Source organism: Rousettus aegyptiacus, unplaced genomic scaffold, assembly GCF_014176215.1.
Source record: "Rousettus aegyptiacus isolate mRouAeg1 unplaced genomic scaffold, mRouAeg1.p scaffold_m13_p_13, whole genome shotgun sequence".
Classification (NCBI taxonomy): domain Eukaryota; kingdom Metazoa; phylum Chordata; class Mammalia; order Chiroptera; family Pteropodidae; genus Rousettus; species Rousettus aegyptiacus.
Genome location: NW_023416288.1, coordinates 260,092 through 280,747, shown reverse-complemented (window position 1 = coordinate 280,747; position 20,656 = coordinate 260,092). Strand labels below are relative to the sequence as shown.

The window sequence follows — 20,656 nt, the reverse complement described above, 5'->3', positions numbered from 1 at the left end:
GAGGAGCCACAGGGCTCTCTGTGGATGGCCATGGCTTGGGAATCTGGGGTCAGAGAGGTGCAATATCCATATTCAATTTTTTCTTTACTATAATTCTCTGCTATTATCCTTAAGCCTTTAACCAAATTTTGTAAAACTTGTCTTTGCTGCAATTTAGATTAATGGAAGGACCTGTGGCCACACTTTGGGCAATAAAATGGCAGCCTGGAGCAGCTGGTTGAGAAAGAAATGGCAGAGGTCCAAGGAAGGTGGGAGAAGAAGTGACATGCAGCAGACAGGACTGTGTAAGACTTGCTCAAGGATAATCTCAGCAATACCCTGAGATGGAAACTGGTCAAAGATCAAACTTCCTGCATACGACTGGGGTGGGAGGATATGTTCTTCTTTGGGCATTAAATAGGACAGTGACCTCTGAAGCCTGGAGGACATGGGAACATCTTAAATTAAGACAGCTATGTCTCTTATTCTTATCATAGCCACTGGCTCTATCTCTAGCCCCATCTCCTCTGACTTCTACGATGTTTCCACAAACCACTTCACATTTTAAACAAATAATCTGAAATTTTCAGTGATGTTTATTTCTGACCCTGTCATTCTTCCTATGATCCATGTAAAACAGGAAGAAAATATTCTCGAGTTCCAATCAATACATACTACTTTGTTAACAGTACAAAATATTCAGTCGTAATAAACTTCTAAAGGTAATAAGATAAAAATCTAAAGGTTATTTGATGTCTCTGTTTAATTTATACATGGCTTGCTTCCTTAACTCAAATTATTTTTATCACCATTAGTTCCCTGTTAAGATGTAGTTATGCTCTGGAAATATACTTGAACCAGTCAAGGAAACTTACTTTCTATTGGGACTCCATTCAATAACCAGCTAATTCTGGGTTTGGGGATGCCATTAGCTCTGCAGATTAGGGTCCCATCCTCTCCTGGGGACAGCACAAGATTTTGAGGTGCCATAATCCAGTATGGAGCCGCTTTATTGAGGAAAAGAAAAAAACCAAAAATATGAAACAAATAAGTATTTTAGCAAACCTAATATATTAAACTATTTTAATAATAAAAAGGGATATTTTTCAAAACATTTGTTGGTTTAATTTTTCTAGAGTGAATACATTTATAAGTAATGCTTCAAAGAATCAGATTTTCAAGAGAATGCTTAAGGAAGCTCACTGACATATATGTATTACTTCTAGACCTTTTTGATAGAATAGCATTATCTTATTTTACATTAAAATAATCAGACATCAAGAGGTGACAAATTTATCTAATATTGTAGAGTAATTTATAGGTAGGGCTAAAATACATGAATTCAAATTCTGAGCTCCATAGAATATATGTAATTATAAAATCAGGAGGCAATTTTTAAAACTTTGCATTTTAGAAAAGTTGGAAAGTTAGTACAGAGTGTTCCCATAAGCCCTTCACCCACTTTTCTCTAATGTTAACATCTTACATAACAATGGAACAGTTATCAAAACCAGAAATTAAGACTGGTAACACCATTAACTAAATTACACACCGTATAAGGACTTCCCAAGTTTTTCCACTAATGTCTTATTTCTGTCCCAGGGCCTTGCCCTGGACACCATACTGTGTTTATGTGTCACAGCTCCTTACTTACTTTCCTCTAATCCTACAGCTTCTGGATCTTTATCTTCCATGACCTTGAGACTTTTAAAGGGTACTGATCAGTTATTTTGTAGAACATGTTTCAACTTGGGTCTCTCTGTTTTCTTATGGTTAGACTGAGGTTTTAGGTGATGAACCCTTCTGATTACATTGTATCAGGGAGTACATGTTATCAGCATTACTTACTACTGGTTATGTTAATCTGATCACTTTGCCAGGCTTCTCCACTGTAAAGTTACTATTTTGCTGCTTTCCATACCCCATTAGAAGCAAGTCACTAAGTCCAGCCCACACTCAAGGGTAGGGAAAGTAAGCTCCATCTCTTTTAAGGGAGGAGTAGTAAAGAATGCGTGACATATGTTGAAACTACCTCAGGAATTAATTTTTTCTTAGGTGAGGGGAGAAGATATACTTGAGGCTATGCCAATATCTTGTTTCTTCCCAAGGTTTATTTACTAATTTTAGCATTCATCACTGGCTTTTGCCTGCAGCAGTTAAAACTGAGGGATTCTAATGGCAATTTTCTATTTCCCTCATTCTTTTTACAATTTTTAATTGGAATCTTCTGTAATGAAGAGTTGAGGGAGTAAATTTTTAAACTGATTTAGATGCACTAGAAACAGCAATGAGAAGAGATTCAAGGTATCATGAACGTTGAAATAAATTTACATTTATTATTATTGATGAATATAATCAAATGCATGCTAACTGAATATTTAATCCTTCTCATGAAGGCAAGAGCAATGCATTTTAAACAATGATATACCTTTAACTGTGACAGAAATGGTATGATGGATGGCTCCTAATGCATTTTTTGCTATACATTGGTAATTTCCAGAGTCTGCTTCTGAAACTTGAATGATCTGCAGAGTTTTCTGAAAGTTCCTATAAAATGTCCGGTTGATGGGTAGTGTTCCATCTTCTTTTATCCAGTAAATAACTGGGGTAGGCCTGATAAAATAAATAATGATGTTATAAAAAAGTTCACCCAACTGCTTTTGAGGATAATTTTTTTTGCACTTTTATAACAAATTCTTTATGTAAAAATCATGAGAAATATAGAGACACTTTAACTAGCATCACACTTTTATAAATAACCTCATATTTCAGGCTGTAAGCTACCATTTCACATAATCAGAACTATACTAATTTATGGTGCACCATAAACTTTGACTTCAGTGATGCAGTGAGAATGCTTGCATGAGTTACTTGACTGAAGGGACCTAGTTATTTTCCTCGAAGTTCTGATCAATGAGGCACTTGGAAAATTTTGCATAAAGGTACTATGTCAATCAAAAGAATTACTATGAAATTAATGATATTGAGTTATAATTTTTTATCAGCTAGAGTTAAAAATGCACAAAGAGGTCATATACATATTTGTGCCCATGAACTTTTGTACACATTTCCATATCAAATTGAAGAACTTTTCTATTTCATAGCAGGCTATCTAATAATGTAAATGAAGTGATTAGAGAAATAGCACTCTTTTCCTTAATCTCATTATCAGTAGCTTTAAAAAATACTATGCCAATTGGTAAGAATAGATCGAACTCATGTATTACTTAAACTGTTTCTCACCTGTGTTTCTTATTGAATTATGAAATACAGAGACAGATGAAAAGCTAGAACATAGGCTTAGAGTTAAAAGATTTCCTACAAAGTCCCAGCCCTGTCCCTAAATTGTTCTCTGTACTTGGATCCCTGACCCCTTTGGGTCTCAGTTTCTTTAATTGCCTAAATGGGGATAATAATGCTTAATGTTAGAAGGTTTATATGAGGGTAAAATAAAAACCCATTCAACACAAACACCTACTAAGCACTTAACTATAAACCAAGCACTGTGTTGTATATTGGGCAGATGCAAAGACAAAAACAAACAAACAAACAAACAAAAACGGTCCAGGCCCTCTGTAAGATCACAGTATTTGTCATTAGAAGTACAAGTGGGTTGTTTTTATAATTGTTTTGGTTTATTTGGCCAAACAAAAAAAAAAAACTAAACATGTATATTTGATGAAACGGTTTCTAAAATAGACATGTGAATATAAAAAGAGTTAGAAAATATGAAATCATTTTGAAAAGTTGAAGTTACTACACAACATGTGGACTCTGACAGCATATTATCATGTTTCCTTATAGTCAGATTAAATTGCATCTCATATGATCTGGGGGTTGAGAGCACAATGGAGATAGGAACATGAGATTATAGTTTAACTAACTCATGAATTGTTCCAGAGGCCTCCTACTCCACTGAGCAGGTGTTAAGAATTAGAAATGTTTGATGCTATGAGTCATATGCTTATTGGTATGTAAGTGATAGAGCCTCAATCTTAGTTTTGCAATATTCCAATGTTTTAAAACTTTTTGGAAATGCTATGCAATTTCCAAATACTGACCATATTTTAGTTTTTATTTTTGTATGATATATCATTTGTGGAAAAGGAAATCACTAAATTATGAGAATGGGTACATTTAATCCCGAAAGGCTGATAGAATAAACTATTTTATAACATAATGATGATGAAAATTGCAAGGTTTTTTGTTTTTTGTTTTTTTTTTTGTTAAATTCTGGGAGTAAGATGTATACTTAAAATATCTTTAAAGGGGGATGCGCTAGTTTTCAGTTGCTTGAGGAGTTAAGTAGTGTGTATGGTGACTTCCTAACATGGCCAGCAGAGGCCGCCATGTGTCTCCTGAATTAAAGTTATTCCTGGAGGCTGATTCTAAGGAGTGTGAGACCTGTGAGACCCTTGAGTTACCAGGTCAAGAATAGCACAGATCACAACATATGATCACAACATGTTTTCAAGATTCTAGTCAATGTTTTCAGCAAATGTGCCCGTATCAACAGCACTTGCTCTATGCCAGGCTTAAAGAGGGGACTACGTAGAAGCTTGTTTCTAATGTGTACCTAATGAAACAGTTGTTCTTATATCTGAACGAGGACTCCCTGCAACTCCTTACAAGAGCATATGGGTTCTGGGAGTGGCATCAGTTTTGAGTTATGCATAATGAGACATCTGCAAAGAAGCTGGGCTTGTGACTAGCCAATAGGAAGTAGTAGAGGGAACAGTGTGCCAATTCTGAGGCTAGGCCCTAAGAGGCTGTGTGTGTTTCTGTTGTTAGGAGAAAAAGCCAGGACTAGACTGCTAGAGGAATGTGAGAAACTAAAGGCCAAGAGTTTAGCTACCTGCTAAGGTGCTAGCAGTAGAATTTTGAGCCCATAGCTGAGCCACCTAGTGAACCATTAGCGGGCTCAATCGAAATAAGTCAGATCTAGCCCATTACAGCACAACTTCCCTGCAGACCTGTAGACAAATTATCAATAATCAAGAGCTATTGTTTTTAAGAGGCTAAATTTTGAGGTGGTTTGTTATATGCCATAGCAAAATAATATACCCTAATTATAATCATAGCTATCATAATAAGGTAATTATTGATACTTATTTCAAGGGGAACACTATTAATGAAATACTTTAATAATATGAGATTCATATGGCTTATTTTAGAAATAATGATAAGATTCTTCTTGATGCTTGAGGGAATTAGAACCAGACAATGACTCTTCCTATGATATCAATACCTCTCTACCAATCTACTGTTTTTGCAAGAAATGTAAATCAAGACAGAAAGCGTTAACTCACAGTCCTTCTGCAATGCACTCCAGTGAAAGTACATTTCCTCTTAGTTCTTCTTTGTTACTTGCATTACCTTCTGGAGTTAAAAATGTTGGTGGCCTCTCTCTACTTGATTTAGCTGCAAAAGAGAAAATCAATATGCATTAAAAGTTATGAATATATATTTCTAGAAATAGTTCTAAAACCCAAATCCCTTTTTGAAACCATTTAACACTGTGAAATTTGTTAAAATACACATGCACACTTTCTGACTTACAAATAGCTATCACTCTCTCAGCTAAGAATAGAAATAATTTGGTTGCATAAGCACCAATAGTAAGGACTATTTTACTTTTGTACATTTCCTTAATTTGGGTTAGATTTTTATGAATTTTTTGTAGGTGGGAAAATTTTCAAAATGTAGATATAGAGAGGAAAATTCCATTCTCAAACTACCCATCAGTTAAAATTAGTGTTCAGGTCAAAGTGAAAATTAACCGTCTACCTTCTGGAAGATGTTAGATTTTTCTGAAAGTTATGACTATGGAAGGGATAATTCAGTTTATACTAGGGACAACATTATGGTCAATTTCATTTACTATTCACAGAGATAAACTGTGGTGGCTGTCCAACATATCAAAACCTCATAACTGCAAGGTTCATGAAAACCAAAACAGAACAAAACTAGAGTTACTGACAGAGGTCTGGCGAATTGTACTATAAATAAGAATAATGGTGGAGTTAAAGAAATTGAAATTAGTTTTCTTAATGAAAAAATAAAGAGGGCTCAAGTCCGAGGTCTCAGGGAGATTTACACAGGTCACCTTCTTTTTTATGGAGATGTAGCCTTATCTTCTCATGGCCTCTCAGAAAAAAAGTAGAAATGACACCATATTAAGGTTTTTAACATTTTAATGCATTAATTATTTGATGCTCACAAAAACTGAATGAAAGGTAATATATGATTTATTCTCATTTCTCAGAAGAAAAAACTAAATATTAGAAGAGATATTACTTGAGAGAAATTAGAGTTTTCCTAAGATTATAGAGATAGTGGAGAAAACATTACTCCTCTGAAATCACTTTGGGAATGGTTTTGAGGCCTATATTTTTTAAGAGTATATTAAAATAAAATAAAAAAGTAAGGCAGGAGTTGTAGTATGCCTACTCTGGTAATCGATAGTACCTTAATGTTTTTTACTTTATATCTCAAAGGTAAAAAATTAATACAGCAGAAATTCTGCCTTATATATAATTAAGAATCCATAATTTTCATTTATTTATTCTGTACCTGAGAGCCATATTTCTCTTAAGTAAATCAAATTCTTTTCTCTTTAAAAGAATGAAGTTAAATGCTCTATTTTTAAAAAGATTACTTTCACTGAAGCTAGGGACTGGATTTTAAATGAAACTAAGAGAAATACTATTGTTAATTATATGATAATATCATGTAAAAACAGATGGGAAATGTGATGACTTACTATCAAAATCCACTTAATGTTGTGTTGCTACAGGTTACTAAGACTTTGAAGAGTTAGTATTCTAACAAGTTAATGCACTCTGACAATTCTTATTTAGTTAATGAGAAAAATTATGAACAAGACAAAAAATAAAAAAATATAATTTTGAACGTATATAAAAGATTTTTTCCAAATCATGTGAAATGGCTCTTTACATGAAAACAGTTATAATAATTTTCATTATTATACATACAACATGGAAAATGTTTTAGTGGCATGTTTGCAAGCTTATAGCTAACTTTCACAAGAAACACATTTTATTCTAGTGGTATTAAACATGTAACTACAAATTTCATAAAGAAAGAAGGTTAAATAGCCATGGAGGTGAAGTTAGTGAACTAAATTCTACAATGAAGGAAAGAATATCAGTTACAATCACCATAACTCACCACCATAAAACTCAGTGTCACTCAAATTAGCAGCTATAGTGTCATTCAATTCATCCACTGAAATAAACAGAATATTATGAAGAAAGCAAAAAGTAGAGAAGAAGGTATTGTAAAAAAAAAAATCACTGGGCAACAAAAGCAAATGTATAGAACTATGCTGACCAAGTGCCACCCTACCAACTAATACAATGCTTTACATTGTATATGACCAACTTGTTAATTCACTCAGCCACCCCCAACCAGTAATATGTGAACAAAGAAATGAAGCTTCAGGACTGCCAATTAAAGGCATCATGGGGCATAAAGCACACGCGAATGCTCAGAACTCTGAGTAGATTCAGAAAGTTATCAGGAAAACGGTAATAGTAGTAACAGCAAAAAATGTAAAATATGGTATTTAGGTATGCATGCTCTTTAGTCACTATTGACAGTTTCCTGATCAATGTACCTGTTTATGTCAATCAGTAGTATTTAATACTTAACATATTTTGCACACATTTGTAAATATCATTGAAAGAGAGATTCAGAAAGCTAAACTCTTACCTGAAATCACCTTCACAGAAATAGGTTGCTTCTGCTGTATGGTTTGAGTGTGATTAAATCTGGCATAACAGATATAGTCTTCACGGGTATCCTCTGGGAGAACATTGGAGAAATAAAGGTCTCCATTCAGACCCTGGGAAACCCTCTCACTTTGTGGAAGTCTTTGAAAGGCTGGAGAAAGGCAAGAAAGGCAAAGAGATATGCAGATCATTCTATCATAAAGTGGCCACTGTTCGAATTAGCAAGATAAATTTATCTATTCATAGTTCTGTGAATTTCACTTGAACGTTTTCTCTATAAAGTTCTTTGAGTAAAAGCAAATAACTATAAACAACAACAACAACATAATGGCACAATACTACTCCAACTATACCTGCTTGATCCTAATTTCTTTGGAGGGGGCAGAGGTGAGATTAGAGTTGTATAGTAAAATGTTTTATTTAAGGACGTATAAACCAAAACATGCTTTACCAAATGAATTTAAGTGACTTTTTCTAAAATTTAAACGAGTCCCTAATTATTAAACACATATAAACACATGCCTTAGAAAGTGCATTAAGGAAAATTTATAAGAATGTTAACTTGGGTTGCATCTGTATAGTCAGTCAGACACCAAATACTGTAAGAGCACCTAACTGTGAGCTAGGCCCTATACAAGATGTCAGGCATACCAGGGTCCCTACCCTGTAATTAAATGAATAACTATCAGCACTCTAACTTTCTAGCTTTGAGTTTTACTTTGGCTCAGGTCCCGTTAAGGAACTCTAGCCTTCGGCATGGAAGGAATATTATCTAGGCAGATGAAGGACTTGGGGAGGTGAGACCACTTATTTATGTGTGAATTTACACGTGGCTGACTAATATGCCTCATGAAGCTTCTGACTCAATTCACAGAGCCTTAACTGTGAGAATTCTTCAGCCCTGAAGTGAAAGAACTAGGAAAAATCACACATCCCAGGTGCCTCGGGCAAAGTTGTGTCTGACCAGAGGATTTCACCAGTCTGAGTCATGCAGCTGTGTTCCTCCTAAAGCAAGTGCCCTCATCTAACATTTCACAAAAGGCAAAATTATGGTTAAAAGCCTGCAACTCCCTTGGGTAGGAAAAGGCAGGAAAATGTGGAGCCAAAGCTTGAAGAATGTTGGTTAGCCACATTAACCAAGTCCTTGGGCAGGATGAGGATCTGGGTAGTGGTTGTAAATTCATGGTTTTGAGTCATTAATTCCTAAGCCAGAGGTCCCCAACCTATTTGGAACCAGGGACCAGTGCTCCTATGAGAATCTAATGCCTGATAATCTGAGGTGGAGCTGAGGTGGTGATGCTATGCTGTGGAGCGGCTGCAAATACAGATGAAGCTTGGCTTGTTGGCCTGCTTCTGACCTCCTGCTGTGCAGCCTGGTTCCTCACAGGTCACAGACCAGTATCGGTCCAAGGCCTGGAGGTTGGGAACCTCTGCCCTAAGGAAACGATTGTTTTAAAAATAACAAGAAAAATAAGGTACATTTATTTAGTGAATACAAAAAGTCAAATATAAGCATATGATAATTCTCTTCCATTTCTCCTGCTGTATTTTATTATTGATGGGAGTTGGTAGATCAAATTAAAGTGTCCATTGAGTTTTTTTGCATTATACTGGGGAAAAAATATATGCAGATAGGAATAAATTGATGTCATCTTGCAAGAAAAATGTGATACAGATCTGAATTTTTTCTCTTATGCAATTTTATTTGAAAGATCCAGATGCTTTGACTAAAATTTATGTAAATTATATAGTCAGCAGTACAATGTGGAAAAAAATCAGTTACATATTCATAGATTATGAGACTTAACATGTATATATCTCTTAAGTGGAAAAAATCATCATTTCTGAATAAGAACTGAAGACCAAATACCTGGCTTCATTTTGGCAGTGATATTTGGATACTGTTATTAATGTCATACAGAGCTCATTTTTTACTTATTTTTTCAAAGTCTGTAAAAGCTGTTATATAACTATAAGAAAAATATATTTGGCTCATTTATTCATGTATATATTTATTTTCCATTTCTTTGTGATACTCTGAGTGTTTTCAACTAAGTCAAAAACAAAAATTACATGTTAGAGGTAAGTAGGTAAGCTTTATCCTTAGTAATATGTACGACCTGTGATTTCAGAGGAAATCATGTCACTGAGAACAGAATATACTCCCCACAAATATTTTGCATTCATCACCACCATTCCATCTAAATGACTCTTGTCAAGGTCAACAGTGACCTCCACGTTGCCAAGTTTAATAGGCATTTCTCAGATCAGAAGTTACCGGGTTTTTCAGCAGCATTTGAAAGCTAATTGTTTCGTCTTCTCGACACTCTTTGTTCACCTTGTCCTGGGAACATCACTCTGTTCTCTTCTTAATGCAGTGACTCTCTTTCTCATTTACTTTGTTGGCTTCCCTAAGTGCTTGGCCCCTGGAGGGCTCCTGGTCTCAGTCCCCCAGGATTTGCTTTTCATGGACTGCACTCCTTTCTTCAGTTCAATCATTCAGGCCCTGGCTCTAGGAAGCACCTACACCAAACACTCATACACTACTGACTGGAGCTCTGAATCTTCTTCTGACTCATGTAGCTTTGACTCCTGTTAGGTATCTCCCAATGGATGTCTTACAGGGCTCTCACATCTCAAATCCTGATTTCCTAGTCTTCTAGCAGACCCATGTGGGACCTCAAAGGTAACATGCTAACCTATTAGCTCAGGTGGTCTGCGAGGGTGGGAGAGGCAGAGCAACAAACAATCCCTGAAAGGATAGGGATGGGTGGCCAAACGTTAAATTGCCTAATGGGAAGAATTCATTTCTCTGTGCCTCAGTTTCCTCATCTAAAAAGTGGAAAGACTAACCAGACATGCCTCACAGGGTTGTTGTAAAAAATTGATGAGATAACCCACATAAAGTCCTTGGCAAAGGGACTAACACTTAGTAAATGTCCAGTAAATATTAGCTATTGTTGGGGATAAAAAACAAAAAACAAAACTTGAATGAAAAAATATAACACATCTGAAATAGCTTGATTTCCTCCACTTTTTGGGCTTCTGCTATTTCATAAAATGGCAATTCCATTTTACCAGTTGCTCAGTCTTCAACTTCGTAGTTATCTTTGATTTTTCTCTCTCATGTCCCCATCCTGACTCCGATAAATTCTAGAGGATCTACCTCCAAAATATATCCAGAATCCGACCATTTCTTACCCACTTGACTGCCATGACCTGAGTCCAAATTAGCATCAACTCCTGCCTAAACAATGGCAGTGGTCTCCGAACAGGAGGCCAACTCTCTCTTTTGTCCCTTACATTTTCCACACATGAACAAATGCTATGCTATTACTATTTGTATCGTTTTAGGTAAAGTCACTTCTTCACTGTTTCCCTACTTCAGTCAGAATAAAAGACAAGCCCTCTGTATTAAACCCCTGTACTTTCTGACCTTTTCTATCACTTTCTCCCTTGGCCCACTTGGTCTGGCCCCCCTTGCCTCCCTGCTGCCTTTTATGCATACCAGGGTGCCCCTTACTTTAGGGGCTTGTATCAGTTTTCCCTTAACACAGATATTTAGGGGATTGCTTTGCTCACACATTCCTTTAAGTCTCTGCTCAAAACTGTGCTTATTTTTCTGTATATTGCTTATTGCCAACAAACACGTATTTTCTAAATGCATTTACTGCCTGTTTCCTTCTCCATCTCCATCTATTTTCACTGCAAAGATTATAAGCTAAGTGAGAGCTGGAAACTTGTTTATTTTATTGTAATGTGTAGTACATAGTAAGTATTCAAAAATCAAGTGAATGAATGAAATAAGACACTATTTACTTTAATGAACATTTATTTTTCCAAGCATCTCTAAAACATTTTATAAACATTTTATGAATCACAGGAAGTAAAAATTTATTATGACAGCAAATAATCATAAGACTCTTGAAGAAAGCAAATTTATATTTTTAAAACTTACAGTTATCCATCCAAAATATTATAGGTGATGGCAATCCAACTGGGGGTCTGCAGGGAAGTACCAAAGGCTGGCCATTTTGAAGTATTATTGGTTCAAGTTTTTCTTTGGTCCACAATGGTGATCCTATGAAATAAAATAAAAACTTCTGTTGTTTCTACATTGAAAAAGAAAAAGAACACCAAAAACAAACTAAACTTTTGGGGAAACAGTAATTCAGAATTTATGTATATTAAAGTAATTTTTAAATACAGTGACCAAATTTAAAAAAAAAATGACAGTTTTCCTTTACTGTCATTAATAGTATAAATTTTGAGCCAGAAATTCTAAGCCTAAGAACTTATTAAATAAATCATTAAGAAGATACATAATTTTCCTAAAAGTATGTTCTTCACAAAAGAATGGAAAACACTTAAATGCCAAAAGATTTGTTATATAACTATAAACCTTTCAATATCATAGAGTATTATATATTATACCAGTATACTTATTATAAGATTGATATGAGATTACATATATCATAGATAAGTCAGAAAAGGTTATAAAATAATACTTCAGAATGAGATTGTTTTAAATACATACAAACATATATGGCTAAAAAATAACAGAAAAAGCATTAGTTATTTTCTTGAATGGAAGAATTCAGAAGTAATTTTAAAATTTCTTTTCCACTTGAAATTAATTTTTTACATAACGAACATATATTACACATGTAATAAAAATAGCTTTAAAAAAGACCAGAACTGAAATGGTCATTTTTCTTTAAATATATGCCCTTGAGTTGTTGAGAAGATTTGGGTATGGATCACTGCAAAGAGCCCCAATAACATCAAGGTAGTGAGGCCACTGTATTTCCAGTGAAATTTTGAAAACAAGTTTTAAATAATAATACTTAGTCCTTGATTGCCTATTTCATACTGAATTTATATCCATCTGGCTGTAGGAAATTTGCTTATACATAAAACACATGAGGATCTCTGGGGAAAAAAATGGTGTAGATGACAGAGGCTTTGTTCAATCCTTCTTGCTACCAAATCAAACTGTGACAGAAACACAGAGCAAACAGCAAGCAAAGTTGCTGGAGATCTAGATGAACAGAAGCACTATAATGAGCAAGAAAATAATTAATCAACCTGTAAAGGTAGAAGGTAGGAGGGGGCAAAGACACAAGATTGCCTGGTCCCCACTGGCTGACTAGGGTAGAGGCTATGGCAGCGGCAGCTGGCAGCTGCAGACACCTCTTAAAGGGGCTGTGTCTGTGAGTGTACTTTCGCGGTGATAGACCTGCTTGCTCTAAACATCAGAGCTGGATCAGCTCCACGGGGGGCACTAGGGACTTATAAGGGGACACTGAGTTGTTGGAGCGAGGACCAGAGGCAAGGATATCTCCTCTGCAAAGGTGCTGGGTAGTATCCATTGTTCCTCTGTTGAGCCCTCCCTGCTCCCAGTGTGCGGATACAGTGTACCACAGCTGAGACATCATCAAACTGAATAACATCAAACTGGATTTCCTGAAACTCCGCCTCCCGCAACTCATGACCTCACCCAAGCCCCATACAGATGTGTCCTCGCTTAGTCAGGTGCCTCTTGCTGAGCAGCATCAAGACTCACACTGGTGGGAGCTGGCCTCAGCTTCTGACGTGACCTCTTGAGGCAACTATAAGCACAACAGATGTAGATTGCTTGCTGAATCTTAACAGTGGCCCCAGAGGGGCACAGGCTGGGGCTAAATTTGGCCTGCAGCTGAACTCCTCTCGGGACTGTGCCAATGGACACCTACTATACAAAGCCATGCTAATAAGACCAGCAGACTTAGGAGCTTTGCTTAGTACATAGAAATTGACACAAAAAAGCAGCCAAAATGGGAAGACAAAGAAGCAGAAACCATGAGAGAACAGAACAGAGATCCACTGGAGTCAACCAATCTAACAGAGGCAGCATTCAAAACACTGGTTATAAAGATGCTCAATAAACAGGAAAGGGAAGATGAACTCAGTGAGAACTTTAACAAAGAGATAAAAATATGAAAATTGAAATGGAAATTATAAAAGGGAACCAGTCATAAATGAAGAATATATTATCTGAGATGAAGAATATATTAGAGGGTATCAACAGAGTGGATAAAAAAGAGAATTGAGCCACCAATATAGGGGATGGGGAAGCCAAGGACGCTTAATCAGAATGGCAAGAAAAAATAAGCCAAGACTATAATAATAATTTAAGGAGCCTATGGGATACAATTAAATGTAAAAATTTCTGTGTCATAGGGGTACTGGAAGGAAAACAAGAAGTTGAAGAGCTATTTGAAGAAATAATGATGAAAACTTCCCTCACTTGGTGAAGGAAATAGATATATAACCCCAGGAAACTCAGAGAGAAAAGATAAACCCAAAAAAGATGAACCCAAAGAGGCCCACACCAAGATAAATTATAATTAAAAAGTCAAAGGTTAAATACAAAAAGAGAATCTTAAAAGCAGCAAGAGAAAAGCAGTTAGTTACCTACAAAGGAGAATCCATAAAACCGGCAGCTGATTTCTCAAAAGAAACCATGCAAGACAGAAGGGCTTAACAGAAAATATTCAAAGTGATGAAAACCTAGGATCTACAAACAAGAATTCTTTATCCGGCAAAGCTATCGTTTAAAATTGAAGGACAAATAAAGAGCTTCCTAGACAAAAATAAGCTAAAGGAATGTATCAACACCAAGCTAGTATTAAAGGAAATGTTGGAGGGACTTCTTTAAGAAGAAAAAACATGTATCGAAAACAGGAATAAAGAATGGTAATAACTACTATATTCCTATCAACAAGTCCCTCAAATGGATAAGAATTAAGTGCTCCAATCAAGATAGGGAAGCCAAATGTTTAAGAAAACAAGACCCTTACATACACTGCCTACAAGAGATTTATTTCAGATTAAAAGACACACACACATACTAAAAGGAAGGGGATGGAAAAAGATATTGCTTTGATGAAGCTAGAGGATATGGAAATAGGTCAGATAGAGAAAGACACAGATCACATGATTTCACATACATGTGGAATCTAAAGAACAAAATAAGCAACAACAAAATGGAAATCAACTCATAGATACAGAGAATATTTTGAAAGCTACTAGATGGGAGAGGAGTTGGGGGACAGCAAAAAAGGGCAAAAGGATTAAGAAGTATAAATGAATAGTTACAAAATAGACATGGAGATTAAAGTGTAGCATAAGGAAAGTAGTTTATAATGCAATAAATATGTAAGGAGGAGTACTAGACTCAGTGGGGTGATCACTTTGTGAGTTATATAGATTTCTAATCACTATATTAGTACTATGAAACTAATATATTATTGTATGCCAACTATTATTGAAAAAACTCATTGAATTATACAATGTAAATACAAGCAACTAATTGTCTATTATATTTCAATAAAGCTGGAAGAAAACCACATGAGAAATTAATAATTAGGCCAATTTGAGAAACAAACACTTTTCTTACCCCTGGTATTTTATTCTGGACTCATATAAAAGACATTAGACTGAAAAGCATTACGCTGAGAACTTAGGGTGAAGAGGAAAGGAGCAATAATTTTTATGCAAATTTTATGCACTAATTCAAATAAGAGTATTGGAATTAGTGCCATTACTTTCTTGTAATAGTATTTAGATGATGTAACAGATGCTGAATCTCAGAGCCATATTTTAAAAAGATCCACCTATTTGGTGGACAAGTCTCACTTACTGGATGGACGAACAACAATGTTATTAGAAATTGCAGCTCCGCGTTCATTCCTGGCTGTACACTGATAGACTCCTTCATAAATCTCTACTTTCCCTTCGCTCATGATGTTAATTATGAGAGTTCCTGAGTCAGGCTTCATGGTGACAAGAAGGTCTTTATCTATGTCAAAATGAGTTCCATTTCGGGTCCAGGAGAAGCTGCTCAACACATAAAGGTTTAAGTTTGTTAATGGTTCAGAAAAACAGGGTTACTTACTCTTTAACAAATCCCTAGCAGTTTATGGGTTTCTAGAAATTATTATTAGATTTTAATATTCAGTAAAAGAGCAATAGACTCCATACCTAAATGTTTCATTGAATCATCACTTACAAAAAGTGCTGGCCATACATTTTAAAGTACTTCTCTTCATTAGAACTAGCTGAACTGTGACTCAATAAAGAAATCATGCATACAACTTGCCTGTCATTTTTCAAAGACTGGAAGCAGGTCTCCTAGGCACTCTCTTAGAGCTTCATTAGCATTTTTATTGTAAATTCTGTTGTTCATAGAGTTGATAACCTATCCACCAAATTTTGCTCTTGGCTAAAATGTGACAAGAAAAGCCTTCACAAGTAATCAGGCATGGTTCAAGTTACCAAAATGCAAAGTGTAGGTTGGAAGGAGGGGAAGAAATATGAATTCAGTGGTGTTTTAAATATTGGTTATTAAAAGTGGTAATTCTATATTTAAAATATTTTGACAAATTTTAATTCTAGAGATGATTTTATAAATTTCTTAAAAGCATTTCAAATTGTCAACTGAAATTCTCCTTTCTCAGTTTTATTGGTATAAAAGATTCCCTTATATAAAAGTCACACTGCTCATACGTTATAAGCTAGCCACAAATTAACAATAGCCATGCTCATGCAAATGCATGACTATGTTTTCCAGGCCCACTGCTTATTCTTGGTATTAGTGGTTGTCACAACTGCTAGGGTGGGAGATGGTGGTGGCGGGTGCTACTGGCATATAGTAGGTACAGGCCAGGGATGCTGCTAAATATCCCAAAATACACAGGAGAGCCCCCATCATCACAACAAAAAATTATCTGGCCTACAATATTGAGTGCTGAGATGGAAAGATTCTGCCTTACAGAGAGTTATAGGAGCTAATAAATAAGTGTGAAACTGAAGGGAAAATCCAACAAACGACATAGTTGGGCCTGGCTGCTAGAGGGTTTCCAATAACAGAGCAATATATAGCAGAATATATGGTTTTTAAGTAAACCTCTGATGAAAGTTTTAATATACTTAAATATTTAGTACCAGTTAATTTTTTTCTGAGGTGCCAGTCTATAATAGACAAAGTCAGAAATAAAATATTTAGAAACGTTCATTTCTTTATTACTTAAAAAATCCACATTATATTTTAATAATAATCCAGTTTTCCAAAACTCTTATATATTCCTGAACAAGTTACAAATCATCCACTGATTCACTATGGGACCTTGGATAAGTTACCTAGCATTTCTAGGCAGTTTCCCACTTATAAAATATATTGGTCTTTAACATCTCTCCTAACTCTAAGACACCACGTAGCGCGTTTGCCAAGATTCTTTTGGAAATACTGAACCCTGCCAAGTTTGGAAACCCACTTAGGACTATTTTACAGACCTCTCTAGAGATAAGAGAGATCTTAGAAATCATTGAATTCAACTTGTTTATTTTACAGATGAAGAAACTGAGGCCAAGAATAAAAAGATGTCCCCATGTCATTAGCCGATTACAGCCAATAGAAGGGTCTTTCCACATCTCCTCACAATTTTTGAGCATTTTTCAGAAGGGTATGAGTACAATCATCTGGGTTTTTAAGAACAAACTGACTTTAATTAAGCAGAGAAACAAAAGAATGAACCTATAAATGATGCTTTAGAGATGTGCAGGACCTGAAATTAACTTCGGCATTAATCTCAGCGCTTACTTTCAGGACTATCACAAAGCAGAAAGCACACCCACCTTGGAGGAGGTTTTCCTTTGGCCTCACACTGGATTACAATATTCTCCCGGGGGTCAATAATATAATCTTTTGGAGACTGTTGAGTAATGGTTGGAGGTTGTACCACTTAATTGTAGAAAGAAGAAAAATGTAAAGAAATAATTCATTTAATATCATAATACCAATCATTTTTTTCTATATCAAAATCACCCTATGATAAATATGCTCCAAATGTTTTCAATAATTTCTATGATGGCAGCACATATCTGAGTATATTTTAACTAACAGCCTTCTAAAACTTTAAAGTTAAGGCATAATTTCCTTTTGGTAACTTTATAAGTACTCACAAAGCTCATTTTCCCCCACTAAAAGTTTGGAGAAGTAATTACCAATACAAGCTGAATATTAAGAAAGCTTCTCTTCTGATGTAACAATGAGAAATTCCCCTGAGCCCTTTGGTTCAAACAAGTCCTTCCAATGAAATTTAAGTTATAGGTAAAGTTGTGTTTCTTAAGAAAAAGTAACTGATTTATAGTTCATTCTTGTGTTAATATAATTAAAATATGATGAGAACAAATAAATTTGAAAAGTTAATGTTGAAAAGATGCTTTAATTAGAGATCTGACATGTTTTATTAGAGCCAGGAGGTAGGTAGCTACTAAGAATAAAGATAAAAGTCTTATTTAGAAGATAGGAGGATTTTTGGAAGTTCTCTGTTATAGGAGACAGTATTTCCATTTCACTCTTCAATGTGTTCCTCTGATCATTTATTATCAAACCATAGGAGGAAACCCTTCTAACTCAGAACAATTTAATCTGAAGAAAGCAAGCATTTGGATGTCCATCGTTTAAGTCAGTCTAAGATCGCCATGCCCTTCCTGTGAAGTCAGAATCACAGAATGTTAGAACAGGAAGGAACTGGAGAGATAACCTATTTCAAATTCTTTCTCGTTCACAGCAACAACTAAGGCACAAAACGGAAAAGATCCAAACTCTCCTGGTAGAAGCCACTGCCTTGCATAAATCCAGGGAGAGCCGTTTACACACACCAGAGGTTCTCAACCAGGGGCAATTTGCCCCCACCCCTTGGGAGACATTTGACCAAATCTGGAGACAGTTTTGGTTATCACCACTGAAGCTTGGGGTTGGGAAGGTGGGGAGGGTGGGTACTGGCATGTGGTGTGTAGAGGCCAGGGATGCTGCTAAACATTTCACAAGGTACAAAAAAGCCCCCCCAGAACAAAGACTTATCTGAGCTCAAAGTCAGCAGTGCTGAGGCTGAGAACCTGAACCACAATGGGAATGGTCCCCTAGAGCTGGGCCAGGCAGTGACCCTGCTCCAGGGTGCTCTCCTCTGCTCATGAAGCTTTTCCCAAGGCCCTCTCTTAGACTCGCACTCTCCTTCCCTTTTGCATTTGACACTCTGGATTATTGAAGGTTTTCATATTCTACATCTTCCCTTTCTTCTCTGCCCCCACTCTGTGCTTCCTCCGTGAAACCTCTTCCACCTACCAACAAGTGTTTCCACAAGCTTAATAACTGCCCTCAGCTCTTATCTTTGTTTACTGTGGTTAACTGTTGCCAGGGCTAAATTTATCACATGTTTAATGTCTTACAAATCTGCAAACATGGTTCTCTTCTCTTGTTTTGTCTCCAGTCTTGTCCTGTCCACTAGATGTCCTTTACTAAATACCCAAATAACACCTAAAATACAGATCAAAAGCTAAATCCATTATTGTCATCATTTATTGTTCACCTATTAAATGCTGGATACTGTGTAGTATCAATTTCCCCTCCCTTTAGCAAGATTTATCCCCTTCCTCATTCTCCTGACAATCCTGCTGTTCCTCTCAGTCTCCACTACAACACAGAACCCTCATTCTTCTCTATCAGTTTCCAATGCCAGTGAGCATTTTGGTCTGGTGGCTAAGGACTAATCTGTTTCTTTCTTACCAACAGTGAAACTTAAAGCAACTTTCTTAACTTCCGTAAAACCTAGTGTCCTTAGGGAGAAAACAGGGTTTAAAAGTGGTATCTAACTTCTAGAGTCACTGGGAAAACTAAAGAATTTTTGTAAAATTCTTAGTACATGTCAATACTATAATGGTTTTGATGTTAGCTATGTTTACATTATTATCATAATCATTTTTATTTACACCAGTTTCACCTCTGAGTGATCCTTTAGGCTCTGGGAATATAGAGTCTGGGATGATGGAAAGAAGCTTGAATTTCACACCCAGGGAATGGTGGACATAGGTTGTAGGTGAAGGAATCCTTAGGAGTGACTCAGCCCAATTCCTTGAGCTTTTCTGCAAGTGACAGAGGTGCAAGGCTGGTAGTTTCAGACCCAGAACTTTTATTCATGTGTCTGCAACAGATTTGGCCTAGATGCCACTCTTAACTGGCAGGAGTTTACTGTCCAGATGTACCTGTTTGAATAGTGCTTAGGTCACCTGGCAACTAACAAATGCTTTGAAGTAATAAGGGAAAAAAAGGTGATTTTGCATAATTGTCCTGGTTAATCCAATATCAAAGGATTTTTCAAATGCTTTGAAACTATTTTTAAGATAGATAATAGATGATGCCCAACTGTCAGAGGCAGCAAAAGTTTCACTCAGAGCAAACCACTCAGAAACACTGTGTGTATGAGGTGATGTTTATTGCCTTTTGCACACTTCAAAACAATATTTAAATTCGACAGGCCATGATACTAATGACACCTGAAAACACATGTCTACACAGTCCATAAGGTGAAGAATAAGAGGGTATTTGGATGAAGTGTCTGCATGCATCCACATTCTAAAAGATACCAAAAGACATGCCTCTATTCCAGCAAATATTAAATAGCATTTAGAACCAGATAGTCATTCTTTTAAATTTTGTGAATTTTCTCATTGAGTTACATCAGATGTGAAAAAGCACAGAAGTTAGTAGAGCATAATATAGGTAAAAGAAAAATAATAATACCTGTGTCTTCAGAATTCATGCAGGGAATATATGAAACTTGCTTCTTGGTATTTAAATGGTTAGCCACAGTAAATACACATGCTTAAAAAGACATTAGTCACAAAACATAAAAATCGTGCATTTAATTCACACTATTAATTCAAAAACAAAGAGATGGCCAATTTTTCACACTGCCTAGTAATTACAGAAAGACACTTACAGTCTTCAAGAAGTTTTGCTTTTTCCCCATCAATATCAGCGGGTGAGTGGGCAAACGAATTAAAGAAAACCAGATGTTAGTAATAAGAACGTTAGAACC

At 35.9% G+C, this 20,656-nt stretch overlaps 1 protein-coding gene across 38 annotated transcripts in view; it reads right to left on the bottom strand.

Annotated features, from left to right (window-relative positions):
• NRCAM (neuronal cell adhesion molecule) overlaps nt 1–20,656 on the bottom strand; it is a 252,687-nt gene that overhangs the window by 46,279 nt on the left and 185,752 nt on the right. For 16 of the 38 annotated variants that reach the window (XM_036230263.1, XM_036230231.1, XM_036230240.1 and 13 more), the window contains 9 exons: nt 20,558–20,575; nt 17,412–17,517; nt 15,418–15,614; nt 11,692–11,814; nt 7,714–7,884; nt 7,171–7,227; nt 5,289–5,400; nt 2,408–2,592; nt 855–986 (listed from right to left, as the gene is read on the bottom strand). In XM_036230263.1, the coding sequence (XP_036086156.1) occupies nt 855–986; nt 2,408–2,592; nt 5,289–5,400; nt 7,171–7,227; nt 7,714–7,884; nt 11,692–11,814; nt 15,418–15,614; nt 17,412–17,517; nt 20,558–20,575 (1,101 nt within the window). The remainder of the gene's footprint in view (nt 1–854; nt 987–2,407; nt 2,593–5,288; nt 5,401–7,170; nt 7,228–7,713; nt 7,885–11,691; nt 11,815–15,417; nt 15,615–17,411; nt 17,518–20,557; nt 20,576–20,656) is intronic. The other 22 variants (XM_036230236.1, XM_036230238.1, XM_036230247.1 and 19 more) reach the window with 3 other exon arrangements.